We start from the raw sequence: 14649 nt of genomic DNA on the forward strand, positions 1-14649 counted from the left end.
AAACATTTTACGAATTTACCCCTCCCCGCTTATATTTTATTTATATTTATAAAGATTTATAAAATCAAGTGCCCTCGCACGAAATTTTCCCGAGAAATGGCGAGAATTCAAGTCTTAAAAGCACTTATTTAGAATAGCGGTGGAATATATGACCTTGAAGTCATCAGTTCTTTATTTCTATTGCTAACCATATTGTTAATTAATTTAAATTTAGCAAAAAGATTTTTTTAAAAACTTTTTTATCTTGATATTCGCTAATCATGTTCAATGATCATTGCCTTATCAAGCTTTGCTTTAGGCTTAACATAATTTGCACCCCATCCTTAAAGGAGATAGGGCATTTGAGAGCAGCCGTGGCGCAGTGATTAGAGTTCTGGCTCAGAACCCAGAGGTCCTAGGTTCGACGCCAGCTCTAGCTTAACAAGCGACATTGGTACGGAAGGAGGCGTAAACTTCCTTTTAAATGCTCTCCCGCGGTGCTCTGTGATAAGACCATAAGGACTTTTAGGAGCACCTAAAATAACTACAAAAAAAAAAAAAAAATTGTCGATATCTGTTAAATTGGCCTACAAGTCACTGAAAACTGTAAAATTATAAATAAAAGATCTGATTGAAGATTTACAATATTTTCTTGATTTAACCCTTAGATCACAGAGGGACATATTTGTCCCATCCATTTTATTATGCATGCATCATACCCATTCGGTGAAAATGTTTTCAAATTCAATTATCTTACATTAATACTACATAAAAACTTCGTTTCATGAAATAATGTTATTCGATCATTCTCCGAGTTTAAGGGCGAATAAAGAAGCGGGCAACTATGCTTAAAACAAACAAAAACTCTTACTGCCCTCAAAAGGTTAGAGACGTTGTTGAATAATGGAAGGCAAAAAGTATAAGATTTTGAAAATAAAATTATCATTGTTGCAACTAAGTTAAAATAAAAAAAAACTCAACAAAATACCTGTGTTTTATAAGGTGATATATAATTATTATTATTATTCAGTGATCAAATACAAATACAATAATCTATTTATAATTTGATGAAGAGGTGCTACACCAGGCCCCCCTATGCTGACGAACATGGAGATACAGAAGCTACAGACAAAGCAGCAATTGTATCTATAAAGTTACTTTCTTATGTTGTTTTTGAAAGCGTTGATGGATTGAGCGTTCACTGCTTCTTGCGAAAGCGCATTCCATGGGGCGACAATTCTATTTGAAAAAAAGTTATACCGCTCCTCGCAGTTTTTTACCATCTGACGTTCTAGTTTATGGTTATGGCCTCTTAGAATATACTTATCTTTACTTTTTGAAATTTTTTGCGGGACAACAAAACTAACAAGCTCGAGTTTACGAGTGATTTTGAATTGCTCGATAAGATCCGCTCTTTTGCGGCGTTCTTCAAGAGTTGTTAAACCGAGCCGTTGGAGTCGATCTTCATAGGTCATGTGTTTAATAGTCGATATTGTTTTTGTTGCTCGATGTTGGACTTGCTCGAGAATGGCAATGTCTGATTTTAAATGCGGTGACCAGGCTTGTACAGCAAACTCAAGATGGGGGCGAATGTAAGTGAGATACAGAGTGCGCCATAAATAAAAACTGCGACTGCGAAATGTTTTTTTGAATCGCCCTAGCACTCTATTCGCTACTGATGCGGCTGACTCTATTTGCGATCTAACGTTAAGGTCATTCGAGACCATCACACCAAGGTCTTTCGACTTCGGTTTCTTCGAGAGGACGACGGGTGTCGTCGACGTTTGACATTGAGTATTTGTACGTTGACTTGTTACATCCGCGCCCAACATGCATTACTTTGCATTTCTCAACGTTGAAATGCAAGAGCCAAATATGTGACCATTTCACTGCTCTGTCAACGTCATCTTGGAGAGTGATGTTGTCCGACTCCTTTTTAATTATCCCTATTATTTTGCTGTCGTCGGCTAACAGTTTTATATGATGAGTAATACTGTCCGGAAGGTCGTTTACAAAGATTACGAATAGCAATGGGCCCAAGACCGAGCCTTGAGGCACTCCACTAGTGACTGCTTTCCATTCAGAAGTAATGCTGTTTATAACCACTCGTTGACATCGATTGCTTAGCCAAGCTGCGATCCAGTCAAGAAGAGCGCCTTGAATACCGTACGCTCTCAGCTTGTGAAGAAGGCGTTTATGTGGTACTTTGTCAAACGCCTTTGCAAAGTCTGTGTAAATGACGTCTACTGCATGTCTGCAGTGAGTTGCTTCCGTCATGATATCCCGAGATTCTAAAAGGTTAGATACACATCCCTTACGATAATATTATAAGATACTTCTCAATATTTTACCATATTTGTCCATAACTCCCTAAATATGACAAAGTTTTACCCATTCATTATTAAATAACTTAATCCTTTTTAAAAACTTCGCTGAGTTGTTAGATACCAGGTAATTTTTAACCCTACTTAAAATACGATAGCTTACGATAGAGCAATTTTTAAATTTTCACTTTAATAATATAAATCCAGTGCATGTTGTAGATATGACATCTACAGGATATATGCACTGGATTAAACCCTCGGAACTTTTACGAACCACTGACTCATGAAATACTGATTTATGACCTAGCCGTTTCAAAACTTCTGACCAAGCTATTGAAAATCTGTGAATTCATCCAAAAGGTTATTTTACTTTTTCAACATTCTAATTTAGGTAAATTCTGACGGTTACATGAACTAAATTTAAAATAAGTCATCTCGATGACTTATTTGTTATATATTAAGTTACATTATGAAACTTAATTGATAGATTTTGAAGTTACATTTTAAAATGTGATCAATTTTGCTGATTTTGTGATCACTTAATACCCAATTAAGGATCAAGCAAATGTAATTTTTTTATTATTTTTTTAATAACTTAATTTTATTCAAGAAACTGTATAAACACTTGAATATAGTTAATTTTTCTTCTTCTTAAAATCACCTTTTTAATGACTACCATCTGGATCGAACGGGAATAAAACCTGTAAAAACGAAAATGAAATAACGCGCCTTTCTTAAAGAATTGTTCAAAAAAGAAGAGTATTAATTCTAACCTCTATAATATACAGTCTAATTATACTTATGGGATTATACTTATTTAGATTATACCCAGCATATATATAGGACTTTAGTAGTCACTCAACTGGTATGGGATATATATAAATATATATACATATATAAATATAAGATAGAAAAAAACCTTTACATAGTGTTTTATAACTACAAATTACCAGTATTTTTTAATGACTGCTAGTGTCCCGTTTGCTACTGGAATCAATTATTAAAACATAAAAAACAACGGTTTTGATATTAACTATGTAATATATCTTTAAACTTTGTTCACAACCTAAAGAAAAAAACAACAACATTAAATAAGATACAATAAGATAAATGAAATTAGGATTAGATAAGAGAAATGAAATAAATAAAAAAATACATTCAAATAAGATATATTCTCAACCTGTCCAGCTATTCGATCCATATCCCTTCGACCTGCGGGAGTTAGGCTACGTCCACCTGCTGCATCTTTAGTAACAAGTTTCATTGCTTCTAGTGATTGTAAGACCTTTCGAGCAATTGAGGCTGATCCTAGACATGAATGTGATGGCCTTGTCCCATTCCTTTGTGCACGACCATAGATTTTACGAATAGCACCAACACCAAGGTTTGGTCTTAAATAAATATGTCTTGCAACAGCTGCAGCACGGATATAAAACCAATCAGGATCAGAAGGTCCAAGTTCACAAGCTTTTGAAGTTTTTACTATCTCAACAAACTCAGGCACTTTAAACTTATTCCCTCTATAAAAAAAAGTGCAAAAACATATTCAGAGAATTACAAGTTTAACAATTAATCACGTTATTCAATAATAATAAAATAAAATTTGCCATTGTAATTTAATTGCCACAGCAACTAATTTTACACTAAAAATAACTCCTTAAAAATTTTGCCCAAATTTGAACTAAGATCATTTATTATATAATGTCAGTTAAATTGTTAATCATTGTTACAGACCATGTTTTTAAAACATTTATAAATATATTGACAAGAGTAACAAGTCTTAAATATCAAATTTTAACTGAATTATATGTTTATAATATTGTAAGTTAAAACATAAGTAATGATTTTTATAACCTATTTCTCAATAAATGCAAATTGCGGTCAATTAAATTTATATTAAGTATTGTGCCTCAATTGTTAAACCAATAAACTTATATTGCACACTAGTCAAATTATTTTTCAAAATTAAAAAAAAGAAGGTGCTTCAGAAAAATAGTCCTTTCAGTACTCTTTGGAAATATTTATATCACCATCAGTAGCTAAAGCCTTTGACATCTCCTCTTGCGATATCTAATATAAATTAACATTTACTTTGTAATGCATGAGTACAACACTAAAGTTGCTCTTTATTTAATAAGATAAAAACGACAATGATTCAAATAGCTAATCTATAATTATGTAACAGTGTGCATCAGACAAAACCTACAAATTCTCAAGTTTATTTTTTAGTTCTTTTTCTGTCATCACAAACCCAGTGATTGCTTGTTTCAATACAGGCATTCATATAAACACAACATTTTTCTAGAATAATATCTCAGTCGATATTAGAAAATTTCAATACTGTATTTGCAGATTAACTGTACTAGATGGCTAAATTAGTATATAAGAAATAAGATAATCTATTATCTCTATCCTATCTATTAACTCAAGCTTATTTAAACTCTTTGCAACACCTTTTTTTACCTTAAAAATTAGTGATAGGCTGAACAGGAAACTCTCTAACATCAAAATAAACTTAAACTCAGGTATATTAGTTTCATTGGAAACCAAAATTTCAGCAAAAAATTTACTTAAATTTAAAACTGAAATTTCAGTCAAACAAAATTAATTTCATTAGAAAATGGGATTTAGCGTTTAATTAGATTTGAGAGTAATTTTTTTGACAACTTTTTTTCATCTGTAATAATAATAGAGCAATAATCATAAATAAGAAAAATAAAACTACTCATAGAAAAACCTACAAAAATAACTAAAAATTGTAATTTAATTTGTAATAATGTAATACAATAAGTTAAATGCAGTTTTACTTTTTTGTTACTCTTGGTGATGGACAGTTTTGTTAGTGGGCTGTTGGTTTTTCTTCTGTTCTGGAATTTTGAGATTGGTATTTCCAGACATTTAAAAAAGCACGTTTCTATTATATCTGTTTTAATACATCATATCATATCTTTCTCCACTTATATCCTTGTTCTCTATTTAGGAGCTATTATCTGAGAAATGTAGACAAAATAGACAAATTCAGGAAGTGATGTTTTCATAGTCTTATTTTAAAGATATTTTATAGAAAATAATAAATTTTTTGTTTCAACAACTCTAATTAATTAGGTAGATAATGGGACCTAAAATTAATTATTAAATGCTATTAACTAAAAAATTAAGTATTTTTTGAACTATAGGCTTAAAATTTCATTTGAAATAGGTAAAATATTGTCAAAATTTTAAAAAATAATAACTTTACTTAAACAACAACTTGAAATCAAACAAATTTTCAGTTTTTAGTATGCTTTTAAATTGAAATTTTGCTTTTGACAGAATTTATAAAAGTAAAGAAACTGAAGACTCAATCTCAGTTCAAATCAAAACTCAGCCCAAACCGATTATCGGTCAATCACTATTAACAGTATTTCTGTTCATAAAATTTATTAGTCACACACTGTTATTCAACTATTTAACAAATGTTATTATGCTTTCATGAATCTCAATCCATTGTCTTCTTATTGTAAGTAAAGAGGTGAAATTTATTTTACTATAACATTGTGTAAAACATCTTTTATTTGTCTCTCATGTAGGAATGTACCGGGATTTGTGTGAAATTAAACCTTTTTTTTCTAATGACAAGTATCACAGGCTATGTAAACAAATCAAAAAATCATTATCCTACAGAGCAATGAAGAACTGGTAAACCATGGTAAAAAGTGAACCTTAGTAAAAAATAAAAATGTAATTTTTGCAAATGTATTTGCAGTACTTCTATTGCTGCAAATTAAATTACATTTGAACTTTTTACCTAGGTTTACCTATAGTTCTTCATTGCTCTGTAGGATAATAATTTTTTGATTTATTTACACAGCCTGTGTCCTATATCATAAAAAAAAAGTAAAAAATTTGTTTAATTCCAGCTAGAAGCCAATTCAACTAAAAGACATAAATTCCAGTACATCCCTACACTTATGTAAGGGAAAACTAAATTGAAATTAAATTCAAGTAAAAATACAGGCAGAGGTGTACTTAATTCACAGGTGATTTAAACTATGATTTATTTTAGCTGTTTTTTAATTGACTAAGAGTTCACTGAGAAAACTAACTAAAAATTCACTAAGATAACTAACTAAAAATTCACTAAGATAACTAACCTTCTCCAAAACCAGTAAATCAAATAAACTTCCACCAAAATACATATATAATCTATTACATTTATGCTTACATAAATATTTATTTTATTAACAATGTTAGACAACAAATATATAATTACTTTTTTAGGTGTCCAGCAAAAGCTTTTACAAATTCTTGAGGGCTTGCATCTTTTACTGTGATTCCACCAGGCATCTAAAAAATGTTGGTTAGAAAACACCGTATTGTTTAACATATTTATGTTTTACACTAAAATAATTTGAAGACATTACATATAAAATGTCATTGATAACACTACACTGAGATACAAATGAGAACTTCTGGAAAATGTAATTTTGACTTGGCTAATTATTAGTAGCTGTATATAAAGTTTAAATAAAGTAAAATATAACATAAAATTATATTAAAAAAAAAATTGTACAAGTAAATAATGCAGTTAATTTAAAAAAAATCATTGTTAACTATCAAAGAATGATTCTATTTATGATTTATATTTTATATTATGATTTATATTTATACTCAATTATTTGTTTAATATTAAACTTTGCTTTTGTTGATTAAATTATGGAAAAAAGAAAAAGAAAACATTTTTTTAAGATAAAAATGATTTTATCTGATTAAGGTCTGCTTTATTCAGAACTAAATATTTAAAAAATAAAAATACTTGGAAGTATAAATAAGCTGGAATAAAATATTATAAATGTAATTAAAAATGTAATAGGCTGTATGAACCTTGATTTACATATAAGATTTATATAATCAAAATTTGGAGACTGTATTGTTGACACATCTTGCTTTATTATCAAGTTTAAAAATTGGTACACCCATTTTTTTATATATATTAATTCTTAATACTTAGCACTTCAAGAGTTGTTGCATTTGAATATTTTTCGTTGATAATGTTTATTCTACAATATTCAAAAGGAATCTGACTGTTTGTTAGCTTTTAAAAAGTCAAGCACATACATTTTAACTGTTTTACTACATAAGCTTAAGTTAAATAAAATTCTAGGGTGATTTCAAAGAACACATCAACAATTGTTTATTTCGATAATTGAATTTTTAAAGTATACTAATTTAGCATAAATATATAGTAAGGTTAAGTACTGCTAATATGGCAAACAATTTAAACGATTACACTAAAGCGAAAATTCGATAGCAGAAAACACATTTATCCAACTTTGATTTTATTTAGCAACTTGAAACTATATAAATTGAAAATAAACTAGCAATAAACAATTAGTATACTATTGAACATATATTTAAACAAAAAATTAAGCACAGAGAGGTAGCAGTCACCTTGATCCTTTACGATCCACTGACGGTGACACGATTCGTAAGTGTAAGAAAGAGCGTGAGATATATGGATTCCATTTTGAACGTTAATTCCCATTCTTCTTTTAGTAATAAAATTACAGACCACTTCGTACTTTATAGTTTTAAAAAAACAATTTTTTACATAAAAGTATTTTATTCAACTATATAACTTATATCTTGTATTGTACAGTGTTTAGTACTTGCCACATCTACATTAATTGTAAAAACTAGTAAGTTTAAAAAAAGAATAAATCTGTAAAATCATTTTTTTTGTTTAGCTTATTCGGCTTCCGTTGATTTGTTATTACAATGACCACGTTAGAATTTCATGCGGTTTTCATCTAAATTAAAGAATTTCCGCGAAATGGATAGGACAACTAGACGGAAAAATTTTCTTCCCTGTTTTATTCCAAACAACTTAGAACATTATCTAAAAAAGTTAGAGGTATCTGACAAAGATTATTAAAACACTCTCGCTAGATGGATTACTTTTGCGCTCTGTTCTGCAAACAATATATTTTGTTAAGGAAGAAGGGCGCTAGTGAAGCCGCTATTCAATAGTAAGAAAAATGACCAAACTTTCTATGTTATACTTTCTTTCGCAAAACTCTGTATAAAAACTAAAAAAAAATTTTAAAAGAAAGTAAAATATTTGAAATAATTAGTATTTCATCTTTAAAAAAGCTTGTAAACGATGGTTTTCTACTTAATTATGAATCGTTTCTTCATCAATACTTTTAAAATAATTCTTTTTTCAATCTACTGCTTTTTTGTTGACTTCCATTTTATTTATTTTGACATTTTCCAAAAATTTTTAAAAAAGGCATTTTGAATGCTTTAAATTTTATGATTGAAATATAATTTTCATTTTATTTTTACCGATTTATTGTCAATTTTTGAACATTCTGCACACTGCATTCTGCATTTATTGGTAAAAGAAAAAAATAAAGAAAAATAATGCACAAAAAAAGGAAATACAGACGCGTTTTTAATTTGATACAACAAGATGAATTAGAAAAAGATGAATTTGAAAACAAAATAAAAATTGAAAGAAAAAAAAAGTGAAGATGGCAGTCATAAACATATTATATATATATATATATATATATATATATAATATATATATATATATATATATATATATATATATATATATATATATATATATATATATATATATATATATATATATATATATATATATATATATCTTCTTCAGTTATATTTTTATTCTTTTTTACTACAATCAAAATAAATTGAAAATATAAAGCGCTCAAATCCAATAGAATAATGAATATAAATCTCATAAATATGAAATGCTCAAAGCCAATAAAATAATAAAACAATAAATTTATCTGTAATGAATATTTAAATTCGTCGTTTTACAAGCTATCTATCTTACACTAATATATTATTATTATTATACTAAGGTGATTTTTATTGAATTGCTAATTGCACAACCTCTTATTTGGTAAGATTTGAAAAAAAAAAGTATGTGATCCGAACTAATAATAAAAGTGGAACCTCAAACCCTATTTTGGAACCCTAAATTACCAAAAGTTTGTCTAAAAATCTAATTTTAAAATTCAACGTTTATATCATACAAAATGCTGTTACAAACTATTCCACACTACATCTAAAAATATATAATATAAAGTATTGTAATTAAAATAATTGTATTGTAATAAAAATATATAATATAAAGTATTGTAAAATTATATTACAACATAGATAGTTCACATAAGAGGGAGTATGCAGGCAAACTTAGATTTTCTCTCTCCCCATTGTTTATCAAAATCTTTTCTAATTGCATATTTTGATGTCATTATTGAAAAGTATTTTACTTGCAATAATTTGTTGCAAGTTTTTCTATTTAAACTGTAGATCATAAATTAGTTTTTAATACACGTGATAATAGTTATGATATGGTTGATCATAGGGGTTTGGGTGGTAAGGGATAGGAAAGTCTTGCATCATCTAAGATTTTTTATCTTTTTAAAAAATTTTTTCAGAACCTGGACTCTAAATTAAATAGTGGTTCTGTTAATCAGCCAAGCGAAAAACATGACAGTAAATTCCTCACAGCAAAATTTCCATCTCAGTCAAATAAAACTATTATGTTGTCAGAATTTTATATTGACTTTCATTCGATTATTGTCTTAAAATGGCAATAATCAAAAAATTTATTGAAGGTATTTTGAAGTAGTATTTTGAACATCGAGACAGAAAACGTGCTCAAAACTGGCTTGTCTGGAGCAAACATAAACCTTCTTTATGTTAATTTCTTTGGCGTTTATTTTGGTACAATGTTTACTCCGACCTAAGAACTGCTTCCAAACATTCTTGCAGTGCCAATTTGCGGAAATAATGTAACAGACTTTCAGATAATGAAAAGAGTAAATGGGTTAATGATATTAGAAAATGCTACATATGATATTGTGAATTAGAAAGATATCTGTGATTGCGAGACTGTTGATAAATTTATTGAATTATAATGTTATCTTTTCCTTAAAAAAACGCAGTCTCGTTTTTCGAGAATATTTACAACGCATTGGACTTAAATAATTTTTTTTTTTGGGTGCCCCAAGAAGTCCTAACGGTCTTGTCACAGAGCACCGCGGAAGTGCATTTAACCAGGAAATTCACGCCTCCTTCCTTGCCGTGACGCGAAAATATGTCCAGAGCTCGTTTCGAACCTGGATCTCCTGCCTATAAAGCAAGCGTTCTAACCATTGCGCCACGGCCGCACATTCACATATCCGCCATTAAATAATAGAATCAGGACTGATAGAGTTGTTTTGTGACTGAAACAAACAAAAAAGTGAATGATTGCAATCACATTATCTCCCAATTGGTTCTCCTAATGAGTTATTTGCAGAATGTTTTCATTTTATTAAATTTATATTTTGGAGGCAAAAGAGAACTAAGTACAATGCAATAATTGTAGATTGAAATTACAAAAATGGTTCAGACATTACTTAAATAATTATTTAAATTATTTAAAGTAATGCTATTTTACTAGCTAATTGTAAAACCTAAAGATGCAAACTAAACCTAAATCAGCAAAGTTGCAAACTAAACCTAAATCAGCTCCGAAGTAATATCAGGAAATAAGACGACTATAATAAATGCTAGATTAAAAGAAGAGTGTTCTGTACTTTTTTTCTTGTAGCTGCTAAGCACTTAAACTATGTGAAAATGACGTTGCTGATTGTAGAGAGCCAGTTTGAAGCTTTATTTAGCTCCATGTCATAAAAAAGTTTCAAGATATTATTAATGGACAGAAAAAGGTTTGCGTCATCAGCAAACATTACTGTTATTAAATTTGAGGCATTATGAAAATCATTAACATAAATGAGAAAAAGAAGTGATCCTAGTATAGACCCTTGGGCAACACAACATCTTATATCTAGTAACTTTGTAGAGTAGGATACATCAATTTGAACTGTTTACAATTGCTGATTAGCTTTTTAGTAACTTTAGAAAATTTCCGTCGTTTGAAATTGTTGCTGTGAAAGCTTCAATAAACGTGTTCAGCTGCCTGAAGTCCAAAAAGAGTTGTACTTTTCCTTTGTTTTGCTGCACCACTGCCATAAGTGAAACTTATGGCAGTGGTCACACACAAATGAGGAACTTATGACAGTGGTGCATCAAAACACTATATTAGTATGTCTGTTTAAAATAAAAAAAGTATTGAGCTTTTCTAATTTTTTTTATAAAGTATCGTAGTTTGAAAATAACTGTTTTTGAAAAAAAAAGAAGAAGAAGCTAAAACTTAACATTTTCAGAGCCATAATGAAGGGTCATAATGACTTTAAAAATATTACTTTTAAAGACAGAACGAACTTTTAAAAAAGATTTTTAAAAGCTCATTCTGGCTTAAAAAGTAATATTTTATTTGGCAAAACAATTGAAAAAAGCTTTTTTCGTTCAATTGATGCGGCCAAGCTTGTTTTCCTGACTACTGTACTATTTTTAAAGATGATGATAAATGAGGTTTTTTACTCATTCAATCCTGTACAGCGAGAAATTAAGACCTTAAAAAATTAAGACCTTAAAATTTTCATCTCCCTGTAAATTATGACGTTACCAATTTAATAAAGTTTTAAGAACAAATGTGGTAAATTACAAAGAGGTTATTCTATTGTAAATTACTATTGTTATGAATTGTCAAAAAAAGCGAAATCTTGTGAAAATAATACTTTCTGTACTTGGTGCAAATAAACACTCATGATTTTAAAAGATTCTTGAAATCTGATTTTAACGATTCACTTTTTATTTCCTGATAATCTAACCTAAAACCTAAATGATTTCTTAATTTTTTAATTATGTTGCTTCGAGCTGGAGTAGATTATATGAAAATAAGTGTTAACTTAAAAATAAAATAAAATCTAAAGTCAACTAGTGACTATCTTATTTAAAAAATAAGCTTGACAAATTGACATAAATAAACCGCTCAATAAAGACGCCATTTTTTTTGTAGAATTACAAACAAATGTGTCATTAAAAATAAGTAAACCTAAACAAAACTTTTTACCGGTTGATTTTTTATTTATTTTTTCAATTTTATTTAGGTGCCCCAAGAAGTCCTTACTGTGAGATAATAAGAAGTACTTATGCAGAGCACCGCGGATGAACATTTAATCGGAAATTCATGCCTCCTTATAAGCCGATGTCGCAAAACTTGCCCAGAGGTGGGGTTTGAACCGGGGATTCTTTGTTTCTGAGGCAAGTGCGCCGCCACTGCGCCACGGCTGCTCTAAATTTTTTCTGCATTATGTTAATCTGAAAAGATAATTTTTTTTTTTACTTAAGAGCTGTTTATATAAATTGGGCTGACCCGGGTAATCAGGCTGACCTAAAAAATAATAACTATTTAAAATAATAATAACTAATAAACTAGAAAAAATGGCTCACTAGTCTGAGTTTATATAGAAAAAAATTGTCTCACCTGAGTGGGATCCCACTAAAATTAGGTGAGATCTCAGTAATCCGGGCCGTTATTCGGCCTGTTTGTCATGAAAACAAGTTTCATTTTTATAGGTAAATATTTAACATGACGCGATCTCATTTAAGTTAGCAGCCCGTCTAACTGGGGTCATATAAACAGCCTTAAAAAAACAAAATTACTTGAAATATTTTTTGTTAACTGTCTATCTAAACCCAAATAAGTTGCAACATTTAAGAAAAAATAATTTTATTTATAAATGTTTTATTTTCATAAGTTCATCTAAGTATATGGCTTTTATGTAAAAATACCCATTTTTACAGAACCCAAAAACGTTTAGACAACTTAAAAAAATAAAAAATTAATACATTACGTTTCAATATATCTGAAAATACGCGGAAAAATGTTTTACACTTGTAAAAGTTTTAAAACTTGTTTTAAAATTTCATTAATTATAACTCACTCTAGTTTTGTTTTATAATGAATTATATGTAAAAATTAAAGTAAAATAAAATAGAATCGGGAAGACTTGCAACTTTCCAATATTGCACATTATAGTTTTATGGTCTTATAAAGGTACTCCCGCTTGAAGCAAATTTCTTCAAGCGAGAGTACCTTAAAACTAAGACCATAAGACCATAAAACTTTATGTTGCAAGTCTTCTCGATTCTATCTTATTTTTATTTAATTTTTACATAGATTTCATTAAGAAACATAAACTAGAGTGAGTGCTTCAAGCAATTGATTTTTCTAAAAAAGTTGAAAACCATTGGTACCTATTCTAAACTCTATTTTACCGCTATAAACAAAATTTTAACAGTTATTATTTTTGAAGGAAAATAACTGTTTGATTGTGTTTTTAATTTGCTCGCGCAATCAAATTGAAGGAAAAAGTATCAAACGTAAGCGCCAAAAATTACTTTCATTTATCTAACTTTTAGTACTTTATACATTTTAATAGAAAACAGTTTGTTGTCCTGGAGGAGTCAGGAGCTCTTGATATTGATTACGGAATCCCACAGGGATCAATCTTGGGACCTTTATTATTTTTAATATATGTTAATGATATGAATAAAGCTTCTCATAAAATATCGTCAATTATGTATGCAGACAATACAAATTTATTCTACAACAATTCTGATGTAAAAATATTGTTCGAAACAATGAACACTGAACTTGAAAGCTTTAACCAATGGTTTATAGCTAATAATTTATCATTAAATTGTGAAAAAACAAGTTTTACTCTCTTCCATAAAATAAGACAATCAACTAATCTTCCGTTAAAGTTGTCAATACTGTCAATTAATAAAAATGAAATAAATCGAGTAAATTATACAAGGTTTTTGGGAGTAACATTTGATGAGAATCTATAATGGAAAAAACATATTAGTCTTATTGAAGCAAAAATATCATCTGCTATAAGTGTATTATATAAATCTAGGGCCTTTCTTGATTATAAATCACGCAAAAACCTTTACTTCAGTCTTGTTCATTGTCATCTCTCTTACGCTAATATTGTTTGGGCTAACACACACAAAACTAAATTAATAAGATTACAGAGGCTACAAAACCACGCATGTAAAGCGGTTAACTATTTAAAAAGATTAGAAAACCCTTCCTCTGTAATGAAATACATGAATGTGTTAAATATATCAAAACTTAATTCGCTTCAAATATTAATATTTATGTATAAATATAAGAATAACTTGCTGCCAAAAGTATTTGCTGATATTTTTACATTGGCGTTTTCACAAAAATATAATCTTCGGTCAAATAGCAACCATAACTATCAATTGAGCAGAGTAAAATCACAAGTGTCAAAATTCTCAATTATTAACCAAGGTCCGTCATTATGGAATCAATTAAAAAATAACAATATAAAAGATTTGAAAAGCACTTCCTTTTTTAAACGACAAATGAAATTGCATCTCCTAAACTTCTGATATATAT

At 28.8% G+C, this 14649-nt stretch overlaps 1 protein-coding gene across 2 annotated transcripts; it reads right to left on the reverse strand.

The window, feature by feature from the left end:
* Positions 1–3324: 3324 nt before the first annotated feature.
* Positions 3325–7863, reverse strand: LOC100206898 (small ribosomal subunit protein eS19). 2 transcript variants are annotated; one of them, XM_065787395.1, is made up of 4 exons: positions 7734–7863; positions 6556–6629; positions 3484–3823; positions 3325–3369 (listed from the first exon to the last, which is right to left on the reverse strand). In XM_065787395.1, the coding sequence occupies exons 2-4, from the start codon at positions 6627–6629 to the stop codon at positions 3352–3354; spliced, it is 432 nt and encodes a 143-aa protein (XP_065643467.1). In that variant the 5' UTR covers positions 7734–7863; the 3' UTR covers positions 3325–3351. The 2 variants fall into 2 exon arrangements, with proteins under 2 accessions (XP_065643467.1, XP_065643466.1); XM_065787394.1 differs by having other exon boundaries at positions 7717–7857.
* Positions 7864–14649: the final 6786 nt, after the last annotated feature.

Source organism: Hydra vulgaris, chromosome 01 (genome assembly GCF_038396675.1).
Source record: "Hydra vulgaris chromosome 01, alternate assembly HydraT2T_AEP".
NCBI lineage: Eukaryota > Metazoa > Cnidaria > Hydrozoa > Anthoathecata > Hydridae > Hydra > Hydra vulgaris.